This window comes from Phyllosticta citriasiana (genome assembly GCF_038021145.1).
Source record: "Phyllosticta citriasiana strain CBS 120426 chromosome Unknown IWZ02scaffold_5, whole genome shotgun sequence".
NCBI classification, from domain to species: Eukaryota; Fungi; Ascomycota; class Dothideomycetes; order Botryosphaeriales; family Phyllostictaceae; genus Phyllosticta; species Phyllosticta citriasiana.
In genome coordinates, this window is record NW_027117282.1 from 1,611,544 (window position 1) to 1,629,210 (window position 17,667).

Genomic DNA, 17,667 nt, shown 5'->3' on the forward strand with positions numbered 1-17,667 from the left:
CGAAAGGGGAAAAAGAGAGAAAAAAAAAAAAAAAAAAAAAGGCAAGGGAATGATGATGATGATGGCGCGCTGGGTACTTGCTTGGTATATCATACGTGTCGCGTCGTTGTCGGCCGTGTCAATCGTAGCCTCGTGGTCTCATCTGCCGACGCCCGCCCCCTTCCCCAACCTGTCCACCTACATACTGGCAGTACTGGTATGCGTGGGCGGTCTGCTTTGGGTATGTAGCAAAATCTATGCAAAATGCGCAAGAAGAAAGGACGACGCAAACCAAAAAAACTAAGACAAAAGCCTTGCGTCAGACGCTAGATCGAATAACGAATGCTTCCAATGCGTGCGCGGCGCTCACTGCTGTCGACAATGGAAAGGCGAATTTCGAAGTGCACACGCGCCGAAGCACAGCAGCGGTAGCTACGACTTCAAAAGCTCATTGGCAAACTTGCTCCGGGCGCGGATCTGGGGACCGTAGAAGGCCAGGACCCACGGCACGAGGGTCAGCACGATGCCGATGCCGCCGAGCAGGCTCGACGCGCCGCCAAACGACAGCTGGCGGTACATGGGGACCGTGGCGAGCGGGAAGCAGCCGCCGATGACGTTGCGGCAAAAGGACTGCGCGGCAAGCGCTGAGCTGGCGTAGCGGTGGTAGACGTCGGCGAGGTAGTTGAAGGTGGCGAGGTCTATGGCGGGGTAATGTCAGCTTCTTCTTGATATTTTCTCGGGCAAGGCCTTAGGAGGGGAAGGCGCACAGATGGAAAAGATGCCAATGGTTGCAATGCCAATGGCTAAGCCGGGGACTACCCAGTGGATTGAACTGAATGATGTCCAGCCAAACATGAACATGCCGATCGGCATGAATATGCTCTGGAAACAAGCAAAGTACAGGCGCTCTTCGGGTCCATCTGGAAGTTTGCCGCTACGACGCGCGAGTTTCTCTTGGTAGATGCAGACAGGCGTGAAGAGAACACCGGCCGCGCACATGAATGCAAAGATGGAATTGGCCTCGCCGACGGAAAAGCCGTGATTCGTCTGGAAGATGAGGGGGATGGCGCCGAGAGTGAGGTAGAGAATGGCCCAGGAAAAGGAGACCCAGAGAGAGAAGAAGAACACAACGGGCTCTGTGAAGAGAAGGTGGAATGGTCGAAATAGCGAAATGGCAATCATGGTCCGCAGTGTGGCTCGCTCCTCGTCCGCCTTGACCCTCCACCTGATGCGCTGCGGCGTCCGAGGTTTAGACACATCCGAGGTGCAAGGCATGTCAAAGTTGTAGTATCCGGCCGCTTCGCGAGCTTCGTACCAAGCGTTGAGAGCTTTGGCTTTTCGACTGAGCAAGACATTTCCACGAGTCTCCTTGAAGCACACGCAGACGACAACCATGAGGACGGCGTCCACGATGGTCTGCAACCAGAATACCCATCTCCATGTCAAGTGTTCTACCATCCATCCTCCTGCTATGGGCCCCAGACCCGTTCCAAATAGTACGGCTCCTGAGAACATGGCCATTGGAGTGTTTCGGTCCTGGGCGTGGTAAATGTCGCTGACGACCCCGCCGACCATGGTTGAAAATACACTGCCCCCTGTTGCGAATCAATATCAAATTGGGCGAGTCTCAGGCCCTAAACACTCACCGACGCCCGTGAAGAAGCGGGCAACCAACATGCCTGCAAATATTTGTGTTTCTGCACAGCAAAGCTGGCATAGACAGAAGAGGGTTCCACAAGACAAGAATACCGGTCTTCGGCCGTTGATTTCTGAAAATGGTGCCAACGCCATAGGTGCAATGGCAAATCCAAAGGTAAAAATGGTGATTCCGGTAAGGCATTGAGTGTCGGTAATGTCAAACTCGGCCGTCATTTGCCCTACCGCAGGCGCGTAGGAACCTCCAGTGAAGGCAGTCATTGCCGTGGCGATGCATGAAATCCAAACAATAGTGTTCTTGTGCTTTGGCGACCAATCAAAGGGATCGTGATACTTTTTCAGGCTTGGGCACTCTGGTGGTGGAGGGGCTCCTGGATGGGGGGGCTCTATGCTCGAAGGGGCCGGGAGTTCAGTGTCGAAGGTCAGGTAATGCCAAATGATTGCTTGGTGGTCTGTCGAAGTCGTTTCTCGTAGAGTCCTGTCGAGATCCAGCTCCTTCTCGGCATCTTTTGGAATGGGGTTTCTTATATCCGCGGCATTTCCACTCGGTGCAGCAGTGGTAAAGGACGACGAAGGAGGCAGCTCCAGCTCGGGGGTCGCCATGGTTTCCAGGAAATTGGTGCCATGCAACAGGCATGGACAGCCAGCACGGGAAGAAGCTCAGAGAGAAGAGAGAAGAGAGAGGAGTAGCCAAGGTTCAAGTACAGAGGAGACGACGAAGACGAGCTAGCGCTGGATGGGTATGACGGCATGGCAAAGACCCACGAGAGCGCCACAAAAAGGCAAGAGTCGCATCCAGAGTACATGGAGTGCCGGTAGCGGTCTGGGGAGGCCCTTATTCCCGTCCAGTCGGAAGGGCGAGTGGCGTAGTATTCCGGCCCTGTGGCCGACAAGCGCCCTTGATTGGGAAGTCGGCAGTGCCGCATCGACGCATTCGACGACCTTTGAGCCTTGGCTCACGTTGGCGACGCGCGATGATGACCCAGGTTCATCGCCGTCGATTGCGAGCTGGCCGGCTCTTGAGCGTCAGCGTCCATGGCTGTCAGGACACGCAACAATGTGCGTGCGGGCCGTGTCCATGTCACGAGTGAGATGCTAGCGGCGCATCGCATGGCTTTGACAAGGCTGTGCCAGACTGCTGTGAGACGCCCGCCGCATTCAAAAAGAGGACGTTGGAAACGACGGGAATCGACAATGGCGAAACAGAGACAATGTGCCGAGGGTGGACAATGCAGAGCAGATGCGGGTCGATCAGTACCTTGGAGCGGAGGAGACGACGTCTGGGGAAGAAGTAGCAACGGCGTCAGCCTCGACATGGACAACCGGGAAAACGGCCTAGCCCTGTGCGAGCGTGGCTGAAGGTGGAGGGCATGCATGTGCCCAACGGCTAGCTGTGGTTGATTACATAGCAAGATGTCGCATATCGGGCCGTGACGAATGTTGAGCGAGGCATTTGCTGCGAAGAGACGGACAGTTGCAGCGGTGGAAATTTAACGTGAGGCGGCATAGTGGGTGGAAAAAGAAGGGAGACTCAGTGTGGACAACAGCTCGCCAAGAGCAATTGGGATAGTAGATGACTACTCCCCAGGCATATCTAACAGCGGACGACGGCGGCTTCGACGACTATCGAAGACATCTCATTTCTTTCTGCGCCCACAGTGGCGGCAACGTTGATCTTGTGGTGGGGGATACGGCGGGCGGGAGGAGCACGGGGCACGACACGCACAAGATGAGTCGATGAGGGGTCGTGGAGAAGGGAAATCAATGAGCTGACGTGGCATGAGAAGCGACGATGGCGAAGTCGTTGACGACAATTACAAAGCGGTAGTCGTCGGATTTCAACAACATTGCGCCATGGTGTCGTTAACTGGGCTTGGTTTTCTGCCACGGCGATTCCCCACCACCATGGCAGCTCGCACCAATCACCAGCGGCCAACTGCGCTCTCCGCCCTATGGCGTGATAGCTGTGCTGCCAAATCCGGATGGCGAAGCTGAGCGAAATAATCTTCTTTCTCACATCATATGCTGCCGTACAAATACCCCACCTCGCCCCAAGACAATTCTTCATCAAAGCCACCATTCCATCCCAATTCAACTCCCAAAACATCATCAGGTACCACCTCAACCCTACGCTACCCCGCCATCTGTGCCCCGCTGACAAAATCTTTGCCCACAGCACCTTCACAATGGCCGGTCGTCCTGAGCCCCTCCGCCTCGGCAGCATCGCCCCCAACTTCAAGGCCGACACCACCACTGGTCCCATTGACTTCCACGACTTCATTGGTGACAACTGGGTCGTCCTCTTCTCCCACCCCGAGGACTACACTCCCGTTTGCACCACCGAGCTGGGTGCTTTCGCCAAGCTCGAGCCCGAATTCGCCAAGCGTGGCGTCAAGCTCATCGGTCTCTCTGCCAACACAATTGACAGCCACGATGGCTGGATCAAGGACATCAACGAGGTCTCCCAGAGCAACCTCAAGTTCCCCATCATTGGCGACAAGGAGCGCAAGGTCGCCCTCGCCTACGACATGTGAGACTCTTCAGCGGCCATCGAGAGCAGGCGGGTACTGACTGGACCCAGGATCGACCACCAGGACGCCACCAACGTCGACGAGAAGGGCATTGCCTTCACCATCCGCTCCGTCTTCATCATCGATCCCAAGAAGACGATCCGCACCATCTTCGCCTACCCCGCCTCGACTGGCCGCAACGCCGCCGAGGTTCTCCGCGTCATCGACTCTCTCCAGACCGGTGACAAGCACAAGATCACCACCCCCATCAACTGGGTCCCCGGTGACGACGTCATTGTCCACCCCACGGTCAAGACGGAGGATGCGCAGAAGATTTACCCCAACCTGAGGATCGTCAAGCCGTACTTGCGCTTCACGCCTCTGCCCAAGGAGCAGACGAGCGCGAACGTGTAAGTGGCCAACAAAAGGCAGAGCGGATGCGGAAATAGGGCTGAGACAAAGACGGACGAGCTAGTGCAACAAACGGACTGGCCAAGTCTTTGCTTTGATGGGCGCCACGGTAGCAGGGGAGGGCAGCCTTTGTCGAGACGAGCGCGTCCAGATACCCCCCCCCCCCCCCCCCCAAACAGAGAATGAGTGACAAACAGAAAATAAAAGCCATTACGAACAATAGACGTGTCATGCAAGCAGTGCAGGTGCAGGTGAAGAAGCGGCAGCCCAGGGCCCTGCCTGGCGTTTGCAGAGGCGGTGGGAGGCGGCGTTATGTAATGGAGCTGCAGCCGCGTGTGAGCCCAGGCTTCGCTGGCTCTGGCTGTTGGCAACGGCGGTGCATATGTCGAGTCCATCGTGTAGCGTAGGGTAGGGTAGGGTAGGGTAGCACGCGGTGGAGACGGCGAGCGCGAGGGAGACAAAAGGCCAGAGTTGAGGCAAGGAACAATGTGTATGTATCAGGCGCATGTGGTGGTCGTCTTCATGTTTGTTCTCTGTTTCTGTTCTGTCGAGTCGGGAACTTCCTTGCCTCGCTAGCGGCTTGGCTCCGTGGCTCCGTGGCTCCGTGGCTCCGTGGCTCCGGCTCCGTGTGCTTAGGCATCACCAACCGAGACTAAACATCCCCACGCCCGTTCGTCGTCGTCGTCGTTCGCTCATTACACAGCACCGCGCGCTGGATACACACGCCAAACACTCCCCACACGCCTCCAATCCGTACCCGCTCCCGCTTCTGAACCTAGTTTGTTTTTTTTGGCGCAGGAGAAAAAAAAAATTAAAAGGTACGCCCTTCTTTCTCCCTGTGCTGTCCCACGCTCCCTGTCCAACCTCCGCGAATCACCTCCCCCTCCCCCCCCCCCGTGTCATGCAAAGGGTATACCCTCGAACCCCCCTCCCCCCACCCCCAAATCCACCCTCGCGGGACTCCCACGTCTTCCAGGCCATGTCTCCTCCAGATTGGTTCAAGACACCCCGTTCGTCCAGTGACACAGCCGTCCGCCCCCCGGCCCGCGTCAAAAACACGGCGTTGGCCCTCTCCCGTCGACGCAAGATCATGCTGCTGCCGCTGGCCGGCTTCGAATCCACCGCACCGCGCTGCAGCTGTTGCCCATGGCCTGACGCCGCCTTGCGCCTTGTTCCTGTACCAGATCAAGATCAGCATGCTTCACCATGCTCATCAAATCAAGACCGAGTGCGAGCGCCGTTTTTCCCTGGATTCCCCCCTTCCTATCCATCCCTATATTCCCTAATTTGCGCTCCGCCCACGACACGTCGATCGTCCCGCTGACAGTCATGGCTCCGCTAGGCGTCTTTTCTAATCCCAAGGACGACTCGGCCGCCAGCTCGCCCACTTCTTCTTCGTCGTCGCCTCAGCCATTTTTGTCTTGGAGGCGGCCGAGATCGCCCAAGTCGCCTAAAAAGGGCCTCTCCGCCGAGCTTCGCGCACGGAAGCAGTTGTCCAGCGCTCGCTCCTCCGGAGACCGCAGAGTCTCTCTGCCCCCTCAGCCGCCTGCTACTTCGACTCAGCTCGTTGGCTCTGCCTGCTCGTCACCCAATTCTGCCGGCTCAGCTGCCCCGTCCCGCCCCAAGCACATCCCCATTGTGATTCCCCGTTATGTCCCCATAGTCCTGCCAGACAGCCCTCGAAAATCCGTCGACAGCACTTGTTCAAAGCTTGTCTCGGGCACGTGCGCCGCGCCTTCAGACTCGCGGCAAGGCCGCCAAGCGTCCGTTGATTCAGGAGCACCGAAGCCCAGACATGTTGCTATAGTCATTCCAGAGTGGGCGCAACCTGTTCAGACATTACCAGACTCTCCCGCTCAGACTCCGCGCGACAGTTTGCCGCCAGTGCTACCTCGCATCCCGCCGCAGTCGAGCATACCAGAGATCATTCCCCCGATTCGTACAGACTCTTTTCGCCAGGACGACTGTGACAAACGAGTCCGAAAGATGGATTCAAATACGTCGCAGCCGTCCCCGTCCCAGGGATATCCCGACAGAGATTTCCGGAGCAACTCGAACGCCTCCTTCATGTCTCGAAGCCTCAACAGCAGCAGCACCAGCCTCAACCAGATGGGCCGGGAAGAAACGTCGGAACCCAGACGTACTGCGCCAACATCATCCGGACCTTCGCCGGGAATTGGCCAAACCGCTGGCCTAGGGACCCCCTCGCAATCAACCTCTGGCTTGTCGGGGCTAGTATGCAACGTGCACAGGACGACAGGAAAAGAGCCCCATCCCCTGGTCGGAGCAACAACCACCATTCTTGGGGATAAACTCTATGTCTTTGGCGGAAGGCGTTTATCCCGGACGCGACCAACTCTGACAAACGACCTCTATGAACTGGATCTCATTCGCCGGAATTGGACCAAATTAGAGACAAGAGGAGATGTCCCACCTCCGCGATATTTCCACAGTGTCTGCCCATTGGGCGACTCTAAACTCGTCTGCTACGGAGGAATGTCTCCAGCAGCATTAGCAAACGGCCAGCCGGCGTCAGCAGCCCAAAGCGCGCAAGATGCGCAGCCCGAGGTCGTGGTCATGTCTGATATCCACATCTTTGATGTAAACTCCCGCAGTTGGACCAAGATTGAGGCCACGGATTCGCCCCAAGGTCGTTATGCCCATTGCGCTGCCATTCTGCCGTCGAGCGCTGTCTTCTCCTCGACCAACGCTACCCTCTCCGCCATTCAACACAACCCTGCTTCGGCAAACCAGCCCAACCAAGGATCCATTGGTGTGGACTTTGACGGGACAGGAGGCGCCGAGATGGTTGTCGTTGGCGGACAAGACAGCGCAAACCACTACATCGAGCAAATCAGTGTGTTCAATTTTAGAAGCTTGAAATGGACTGCCACCACGACCTTGGGGCGTAGCTGCGGTGCTTACAGGAGTGTCGTGGCACCTCTGACCACATTACCCGCTCTTTTGATTGGCGCGGGAGCCAAGAAAGAAGACATTACCGGACAAGAGGTGGAATCTGAAAACACTCAAACTGGGTCGTCGATGCTCATCTATTCGAATTACAACTTTTTGGACGTCAAGCTGGAGCTTCAGGTAAGACTGCCGGACGGCTCCCTAAACGAAAAGTCCATGCACGGAACATTTTCGCCTCCTGGATTACGATTCCCCAACGGCGGAGTCATTGCAAACCACTTTGTCGTCAGCGGCACCTTTTTGACATCGTCCAAACAAGAGTACGCGCTGTGGGCGCTCGATCTGAGAACATTGACCTGGAGCCGCATCGATGCAGGTGGAAGCATTTTCAGCCAGGGAAGTTGGAATAGAGGAGTGCTATGGAACCGGCGCAACGCTTTCGTCATTCTCGGAAACCGCAAGAGGAGCCTTGTTGAGGACTACAACCACCGTCGCATAAACTTTTCCAACATTTGCCTCGTCGAGCTGGAGGCGTTTGGACTCTACGACAACCCCCGGAGGACAGCACCGACTTCCGACTATGCTTCTGTGAGCGCGGCATTCCGACAAAAGCAGTCGGAGCTGGTCACTGGAGGAAGGCCACTTTTGCCCGCAGCAGAAGAGCTAGGTGCCATGGCATTGGGGTTACGGGAGCTGGCAGACATGGAATTTCTGGCAATAGGAGGAGAAAAGATCCCCGTCAACTCGCATTTGGTGGCTCGGCGATGGGGACCGTATTTCAACCAGCTGCTGCGCGAGGGCGCAGTTGCATCCGATCCGGGCTCCTCGGACGCCGCGACGCTGCGACCATCGACAGGCGGCCACCCTTGGCGCAATTCCAGCATTACGATAACGCCGTCGATTCGGACTGCGAGCACGGCGCTGACCGTCACCCCGTCCACTGTTGGGAGCACGGGCAGCAGCACCCTTACCCCATACGACCCACCAAACGCAGAGAACCCCAACCCGACCTCGCGTCCCCGCACCCTCTACCTTCCTCATACGCATTTGACATTGCAGGCTCTTGCCCATTATCTCTACACCTCCACGCTACCGCCGCCCAATTCTTCACTTTGCACTCCACAAATCCTCTGCTCGCTTCTCCAGCTTGCGCGACCATACCGCGTCGATGGACTTCTTGAGGCCGTCATTGAACGCCTACACTTGCGCCTCGACGGTCGCAACACGGCGGCCATCTTCAATGCAGCCGCCATGGCGGCCGGAGGCGGCGATTCGGTAACCTTTTTCAATGGCGTCACAGCTGGCCTTCCCAGCGCCGAAGCCCTCGCCAAACTCCGCCAATCCTCCGTGTCATCTGAAGCCGACGACAACACCCTCGTTAGCGGGCCGCCTACTTCGAGGCGCCCGTCTTTGCACCCATCTGCATCATCGGCCAGCCTCACGTCGAGCGCAGCCGCCACAGCGCAGTCGCGCAAGGGCAGCCTCGCATCCAACACGCTCGGCGCATCGGGCGACGTGGACGACTCGATGCGCGCGCTGCGCATCAACACAGACATTACGTCCAACGGACCGCTCACAGACGACGAAGGCAGCAACCACAGCGCGTCGACCGAAACGTCGGCGACGAGCGACTGGGCCAGCAACACGGGCAAGGACCCAGCCATGCTGGGCGGCGACAAGCGCGAGGTATGGGCAGGCGAAATCAGCGCCGTCGTCGGCCTACAGAAGCGCGGCTTACGCGGCCTCATGGAGGGCCGGCGCATCCGCGAAATGGGCCGCAGCAGCGGCATGTCGAGCCTTGGGCCTGGCAGCGCGGGTGGTCCGCGCAGTGCCGGCATGGCCTCGACGCCTGGCAGCGGCGGCGGTGCAGGCGCGCAGCGCGGCCGTCAGGGGTCCATTTCGGCGGAGGGCTCGGGCAGCGTTGATTCTGGCAAGGTTGGCCTCGGGATTGAAGGGAGTGGGAGTGGGTAAGAAGGCGAAGGCGATTGTTTGGGCGCTGGGCAACTGTCCATGTCCATGCGCAATGTTGGAGGAAGCAACATTTTGTAGAAGAAGCCTGTACGAAGACATGAAAGAAGAGCGAGCGGGTGGGTGGGGTGGATTGTCTGATACAACAACAAACCATGATGGACGCGGAAGTGCGATCGATTACTGCCGTCCAAATGTCTTTTCGGATTTCTCGTCAGTCAGTCAGGTTAGATGGATGGACGGATGGTTGGTTGGTTGGTTGCAAATGGCGGCGGCCAGGGAGGCAGGATATTCTTTTCGATCTTTCTCTCTTTCACTTTCCGTATTCCTATCTATCTATCTATCTATCTATCACTTTGTCTTTCTTTTCCCTTTTTTTCTCTTCTCTTTTCAAAGTGTCGTCGTGCTTTCTCGTCCCGCTTCGTTTCGGACCTGTGACTTGAGAAATAGCAAGCAGTAGAGGCGGTGGTGGCGGCGGTATCTAGCGGCCGCGGCAGCAGACGGACAGACGGATGGAGGGCTGGCTGGCTGGTTGTTGTTTGGCTGCATGATGGATGATGAATGGGGTTGAATTGGATTTTTGAATGCTTGGAGGGCGGGTTTCTTCTTCTTCTTCTTCTTCTTCTTCTTCTTCGTATAGAATGGGTCAGTCTAATCTTTGAGTGGTACTTAGCCCAAGTACGCAATTGAGTGAATGGTGCATGCTAGGAGGTACCTTACCTATGTCGACCACGGTCGAGTGAATGAGTGACAGCGAGTACCTTTTCGAGAGTGTGTGTCCGTCAACTTTGTGCGTCGGACCATCACCCACCCCTCTGGTCTACAAAAAAACCATGCACCGAGAAAACCTGAGAATGTCTGGATGTGTCTACAGTTCCTCGACTTTAGCAAGATACGTTATGATTAGAACGAATCAGAAAGGTGCTTTCTTGCCGCATTCCGCCACGGCAGCCTTTTGCTTTTCATCTGTCTACATTCGTTCCTTGACGCACTGCGCCGATCAAAACCTTCTTGCTTTCGAACCTCCATTCTTTAAACGCCACATGTTTCCCGCACGTTTCTGGCGCGCCGGACTGGAGTAGGTTTCAAGGTGGTTCGGTTCTGGAAATGGCTCGCCACCGCCACGACTCCCACCATGGTCAATTCCTCAATTTGGGCTTTAACTCATCTCTTCCGCCTATCACTTTCTTAATTTCTCACGAGGGATTCTCCGACGCTCCTAAAACGCGCCCTAGCCTTAAATTAGCCCCGGGACCTTAGTTACCCCCATCATCTAATAAATTTAATTTACTAGACTAGATATTAGGAAACCTAAAAGTTATATAAGTTAACTTAAATAGGAGTACCTAAGCTATAGAGGTAGTACTCTAGGATACCCTATAACTTATTATTTACCTAAGACGTATAGTATATAAAGTATTAAGAATTTAGCTATAGCTCCTCTAGGTATCGTAATAGGACTAAATGCTTACTATGTACTAGCCCCTACGCTATAGAAAAGCACGACTATAAATACTATATAAAGAGAGGTATAAAATATACCTATATAGCGTTAAAGTATAGTATAAGATTTAGTACTATAGGGAGTTAAATTAAGTATGTAGTACTCTTCTTTAGTTTAGCTACTACTTCTTAGAAAAAGCCTATACGTTAATAAGTTATTACTATATATAAAATTTTTAAAAAATTAAAAATTACTATACCTACTATAACTCTATAGCGCGGGCTTATACGTATATAACTAAAGTTAGAAAGTAAAAACCTACCCTCTAAAGTATCGTACTATAAGTATACCTATACCTACCCTCTAAGGAGAGGCCCTACCTAACCTAGTTTCCCTTCTACTAGACGGCTATAACTATAAAATCTAGGATACCCCTATACTTCCTAGCCTACTACCTACTTAACTAGCTAATAAACCTAAGAAAATAGACTAGGACTTCCCTATAAGCCCTATCCCCCTATTATCCCTACTAATTATCGTACTAGGCCTAATTAAGAAATAGTATACTATACTAAAGAGAACTATCCTAGTAGATACTTCTAAACCTAACCCTACCTACTAAGGAAAAAGGACTAGGGTTAGATTTCATCTAAACTTTAATACTACCTAGGAGGTAATTAATATAGCCCTCTCTTACATCCTATACGTAATAAACCTTACATATAATATAAGTAAAAAGTAAAGACTCTATAACCTTAGTAATATCCTATAGGATTATACTAAGATAGGTTACGTAGGTAATACGTTATTAGTTCTTACTACTTAAGTTTACTCCCTTAAAAATACTACTTATACGCTAGGAGTAAAGGTTTACTAGCTATAAAAGCCGGTTATCCTTCCTATAAACCTAGCTAAACCATCATACGTAACCTAAGCCTAGAAAGTAACTACTACTAGAAAACTATACATAATAACTCCTTACCTAAAGATGACTATAAAGCTAGCTACTACTCCCCTAAAGACCCTATAGGATATATAGGTTATTATCTAGCTATAAAGTCCCTTCCTAGACTTTAACCCTCTCTCTATATGAAATAATATTAATAATACCTTTAAGAACGTAGGTATATCTAGCCTAGTCATATTAATAGTAATATATATAGAGAAGGGTAACATCCTACTTACTAGCTTATCCTAGTACGACTCTAAATTCCTTACCTCCTATAAAGACCTCTTTACTTACCTATTCCTAGATGCTATAGTCTAGGAGAACTAAACCTAGTATAAGGTTATTACCTATAGCATCCCTATTAAAGACCTACGCATGCTTAACATTAGATAATTTATTATAGAAGAGGTCTATACCTTTAATCCTAGCCTTTCTATTATTAGAACTCTATACTAGCTTACTTTAGCTAAAAGGAGGGCTACCTAAAAAGTAGAGTTAGTTATTATAGCCTTCTATATAGTAAAAGAGGTAGAGATAGCTATCTTAAAGCTATTCTATCTTATAGGAGTAAGTATAAGGGTTATAAAACTCCTTAGGATTACTCTAGATATATAGTATATAAAGTATTAAGAATTTAGCTATAGCTCCTCTATGTATTATAATAGGACTAAATACTTACTATATACTAGCCCCTACGCTATAGAAAAGCACGACTATAAACACTATATAAAGAGAGGCATAAAATATACCTATATAGTACTAAAGTATAGTAACTATAATAGTACTTATTACTCCTAGGACCTAAACTATCCCTATTATCTAATAAAGCTATCCCCCTAGTATAAATATTAGGTAACCTTAAAGTTATATAAGTTAACTTAAACTAGAATGCCTAGGCTATAGAAGTAGCACTCTAGGATACTCTCTAATTAGGCATCTACCTAATATTTATCTAGGAACTATAGACGACACTATAAGATAATATAGCTAATATATAATTAATCTCTTACCCCTCTATAATATAAATTCTTCTAACCTTCCTATAGGGCTCCCGTCCTTAGATGATGCTCTACCTAAATAAATCCCTTACCTAAGTCTAGGTAAATTCTTACCTAGATATTTTCCCTAGCCTAGACTACCTTACCGTTAATTTAACCTATAGAGAAGATACTATCCGCATAGTTAATATCTATAATAAGGTAGAATAAGGTAACCTATCCTCCCTATATATAATAGAAAGAGTCATTAAGTATAGCCCCCCTACTATACTAATAATCTATATAGAGGACTTTAACGAACACTATCTAATATAGGACCTACTAACGCATAAATAAGCAACTTAATTTTATTTATTAATTATAATTCCGTTTCTAACATTAGCTAGTTATAATATACACCTTTATACTAGATATTAGGCGCTATAATATTATTCTAGGCTGCTAGTTCCTCGTATATTATTATGTTCTTCCGGATTACCGTAACTAATAACTTATTTAGTTAGATTCTCTAGACCGAATTTCTTTTTTAAATCTTTTAAACATTCTAAAATTATCTATATAAAGTAAAGTTTTACGGATAAACTAATTAATTTCTTTAATATACATCTCCGACGATATTAAAGTTAATAATTAAGAAACCTTTTTCACTTCTCTTATAGAAATTAACCTACCTATAAAAATACTAATAGAAGTAGTAGATCTTTATTCTATTATACTAGATAATATTAATAAAGCCGATAAAGATAAAGCTTTTAATAAATACCTTAATGATCATTTACCCTCTAAGTATAAGAACTACTATAACATCTTTTTAAAATAAGAGTCCGACTAGCTACTACCTTCTTATGCGGGAGTTAATTATTAAATTTCTCTTACATATAAGGATTCTCTATACCTACTAATAAGTCCCCTCTATAGAATGTCTCTAGAATAGCTTACTATAGTAAAGGAATATATCTAAGAGAATTTAAAGAAAGGATTTATTACTAAGAGCTATATACCCTACGCCTCTCTAGTATTAGTAGTGAAAAAACCCGGAGGTAGTTAGTGAATTTATATTAACTACTAACGGTTAAATGATTAGATAAAGAAAGACTTATATCCTTTACCTCTTATCTTAGAACTCTTATAGAGAGTAGGTAAAGGAAAGGTCTACATAAAACTAGATATTTAATAAGCTTTCTATTAAATCTAACTTTAAGAATAGTCTAAAGAATAAACTACCTTCTATATAAGATACGGACTATTTAAATACCGCGTTTTACCTTTTAGGCTAAGTAATAGGCCTACTACTTTTTAACGTTTTATTAACTAAGTTCTCTTTAACTATTTAGATGACTTCGTTATCACTTTTATAGATAATATTCTTATTATTTCTAAAAACCCGCACGATTATACTTAACACGTCATTAAAGTTCTATAATAATTACGTAAAGCGGGACTATAAGCCGACATAAAAAAGAGTAAGTTTTTAACTACTCATACGAAATTCTTAGGATACATTATCTCTACTAAGGGTATATTAATAGACCCGTAAAAAATTAAACCTATTCATACCTAGTAATTACCTATAACCCTCTAATCTCTTTAGTCTTTCTTAGGATTCTATAACTTCTATTAGAGATTCCTCCCTAACTACGGATGAATTAGCCAGCTACTAGAAAAACTATGTTTAAAAGTAAAATAGTAACAACTCGGGCTAGTTAAGGAGGAATCTTTTAGAAACCTTAAGAAACTAATATATAGTAAATTACTATTAGTAAACTATAATCTAACTTTAGATACTTATATAGAAATAGACGTAAGTAACGGAGTAGTTACGGGAGTTCTATCGTAATATTAAGAAAATTACGAATAGAAACCGGTATCCTTTTATTCTAAGGTAATGTTAGACGCTAAACTCTACTATAGAATACCTAATAAAGAACTCCTAGCTATTATATAAGGACTAGAGGAATAGAGATCTATACTTATAGGCCTTTATAAACCTTTTCTTATAATTATAGACTATTAAGTATTAGAACACTTTACTTCTAAGTACTAATTATCTACACGATAAGTAAGATGGGCTAAGTAACTTATAGAGTACTAAGTCCGGTTTACCTACTAACTAGGAAAGGAAAACATTATTATAGATGTTCTTATAAGAAAGTAAGAGTAACTTAAGACTTAAAAAGAGAAAGTAAAGGCTATATAAGAGTAGTATCTTATTCCTACTTCCTAGGTAGTCCTACTTATAATGATGGAGCCGGAAGTTTCTCTACTAATAATTTTCCTTAATGAACTCCTCTACGTGAATAGAGAAAACCTAGATCTTAAACTATAGAGAGAAATAGCCCGTCTTTAACCGGAAAATGAATCATATTAGAAGCTATAGGATAGATTACTTCTTTACTATAGCGCATTAGTTATTCCTAACTAGGATAACCTTTATACGAGAATAATTAAAGTAATATATACTACTTACGTTACTACCTATCCTAGAATTAATAAAATGCGAAAGCTATTACGGTAATACTATTACTAGCCTAGCTAGACTTATATAATTAAGAGATATAGCCGAAACTACTATATTTACCGCCGGAACTACGAATTTACTAATAAGATACCTAGTTTTCTATATCCTCTACTAATTCCTAACCGTCCCTAGTAATACCTAGCTATAGATTTTAAAGAGATGCTATAAGACTAAAAGGGATTTAATTATATCCTTATTATTATAGACTAGTTATCCTAAAGAACCTTTAGTTTACCTTATATAAAGAAAATTAATACTAAAGAAGTATCTTAACTTTTTTATGATTACGTCTACCGAATTTTCGGAAATCCTAAAAGTATACTATTAGATTAAGGTCCTTAGTTCATTTTAGCCTTCACGTAGGAGCTATGTAAGTTAACTAGTATTAAATAACACTTTAATTTAGCCTATTACTCTTAGATAAATAGAATTACTAAGATAGTAAATTAGGTCCTTATACGCTAACTATAACCCTTTATTAATTACTACTAAAATGACTAGTCTAATCTTCTACTATTAATAGACTTAGCTTAGGCTACCCTCCTATATAAGGCTATAGGTCTTATACTAGTAGAAGTAGACCTTAGCTTCATGCTATATATATATTATAACTAGACTACTCACATAATAATAACTACTTCACCTAAAGGCAGAACATAGTCTATAGCTTAGTCTCTCTAAAAAAGAAGATAAGAGGCCTATAAGTACGCCTATAAATTAATTCACTAATTATAAGAAAAGAACTACTAATAAGCTAATAAATACCGTTACATACCTAACTTTAACATTAGAGACTTTATTTATATTAAGAAGACTAGCTAGATAATAGACCGGCTAAATCTAAAATTAGACGCTCCTAACGCAGGACCATTTAAGATTACTAGAATGAAAGGACATTTATATGAATTAGATCTTCTAAAAAGTATAAAGGTTATAAACCTTTTCTATGCTAATCGCCTACGTAAAGTAGCTATAGACCTATTACTATAATAGAGATACACTAAGCTAGAACCTAAGGTTATTAATGACTAGTAAGAATAGGAAGTTAACTTTATCTACGCGAGTAAGGTTACTTATAGAACTTTAAAGTACTAGGTTTAATAGGTAGGATATAATTAAGATAATAAGTAGTATGTAGTAAGTTCTTTTATTAGGGCCCCCTAAAAAGTAGAGGACTTCTATACTACTAATCCTTCTACCCCTAGACTACTAAAGAACCTAGAAAAGTAGAAAAGAGCCTTCCTCTAATAAGAATTATAGGAAGAAACATAATCGGATAACTAACCCGCCTATACTCTAGTAAAGAGAATCCTCTAACGCCGTAGTAAATAACTCTTACCTATATGAACTAATTTATCCTAATCCATCCTATTCCTCCTAATTTAATTTTATCCCTTATCCTTTATACTCTTACTCCTCTTCCTCCTCTTTAGTAGGAACTAGAGCTAACTTCTTAAGTTTAGGCCTTATTACACCTTTAACTAAGTTCTAGAGAAAGTTATTAACCTAGTCATCTATTACGCGGCAAAGAGTAAGGTACTCTCTAGGCTATATCTTATCCTTACGCCTTTCATGTTAATTAGGAGGATGAGTACTAGTAAGGTTACTTATAGTATAGTTAAGGTTACTAGTACCCTAGACGTAGTTCGCGTAATAACCCTATAAGAAACCTAGTAACTTACGGTAACCGTAGAAGACGTAAGTAGAGAGATTATCCTAGTACTTAGTATAACTAGTAGCCTAATTAATACCCGTATATTAGATTAAGTAAGCATTATATGAAGAACTATAAGATTCCGTAGATATAATGTTAAAATAATCCTTAGAAACTAGGACGACAGCATAATAAGCTAAGTTACTAAGGCCTAACATACATATTACGCGTTAGCTAGTTTTATTACCGCTAAGGGATTTCTATAATAAGTTAGCTATTACGTAAGGATAAGTAAGTAGTAATATATACCTTAGCGAGTTTTTTAAAGGCCTTACGCGGGATAAAGACTATAATCTTATTAGAAGCATCTACTCCTAAGTCCTAATCTAAAGGTTCCGCTAGTAATTCTATAGGTAAAGTAGCTAGATGAATAATGCTACTATTATTACTTTTACGCGAAGGTATACTTAGTAGTACACCGACGCGACGGCTACTAGAACGCGTACGTAAAGGTAAGGTAGGTAAATTAGCTTATATAACGTTCACGTAAGGATTTATAGGTGGAATAGCGACGTACGCTAGCTTATTAGCGGTATTCTATAAAGATAAGTAATATCTTTATTATATACCGTATAGTAGATGGTTTATAGTAGAGAATGTAGTAGAT

The 17,667-nt window shown here is 46.4% G+C and overlaps 2 protein-coding genes across 2 annotated transcripts; one reads left to right on the forward strand and one right to left on the reverse strand.

Moving 5' to 3' along the window:
* Positions 1-20: 20 nt before the first annotated feature.
* IWZ02DRAFT_474795 (major facilitator superfamily domain-containing protein) lies at positions 21-2,238 on the reverse strand (the record flags this gene model as incomplete). Its single annotated transcript, XM_066769001.1, has 4 exons — positions 21-677; positions 747-1,574; positions 1,626-2,141; positions 2,181-2,238. The coding sequence occupies 4 exons, from the start codon at positions 2,236-2,238 to the stop codon at positions 412-414; spliced, it is 1,668 nt and encodes a 555-aa protein (XP_066623979.1). The 3' UTR covers positions 21-411.
* Positions 2,239-3,821: 1,583 nt separating this feature from the next.
* On the forward strand, positions 3,822-9,440 carry IWZ02DRAFT_469094 (uncharacterized protein; the record flags this gene model as incomplete). The annotated part of the gene is made up of 6 exons (XM_066768686.1): positions 3,822-4,165; positions 4,217-4,555; positions 5,644-5,733; positions 6,695-8,762; positions 8,830-8,846; positions 8,906-9,440. 6 exons carry the CDS (start codon positions 3,822-3,824, stop codon positions 9,438-9,440), a joined length of 3,393 nt encoding a protein of 1,130 aa, XP_066623980.1.
* Between the last annotated feature and the right edge of the window lie 8,227 nt (positions 9,441-17,667).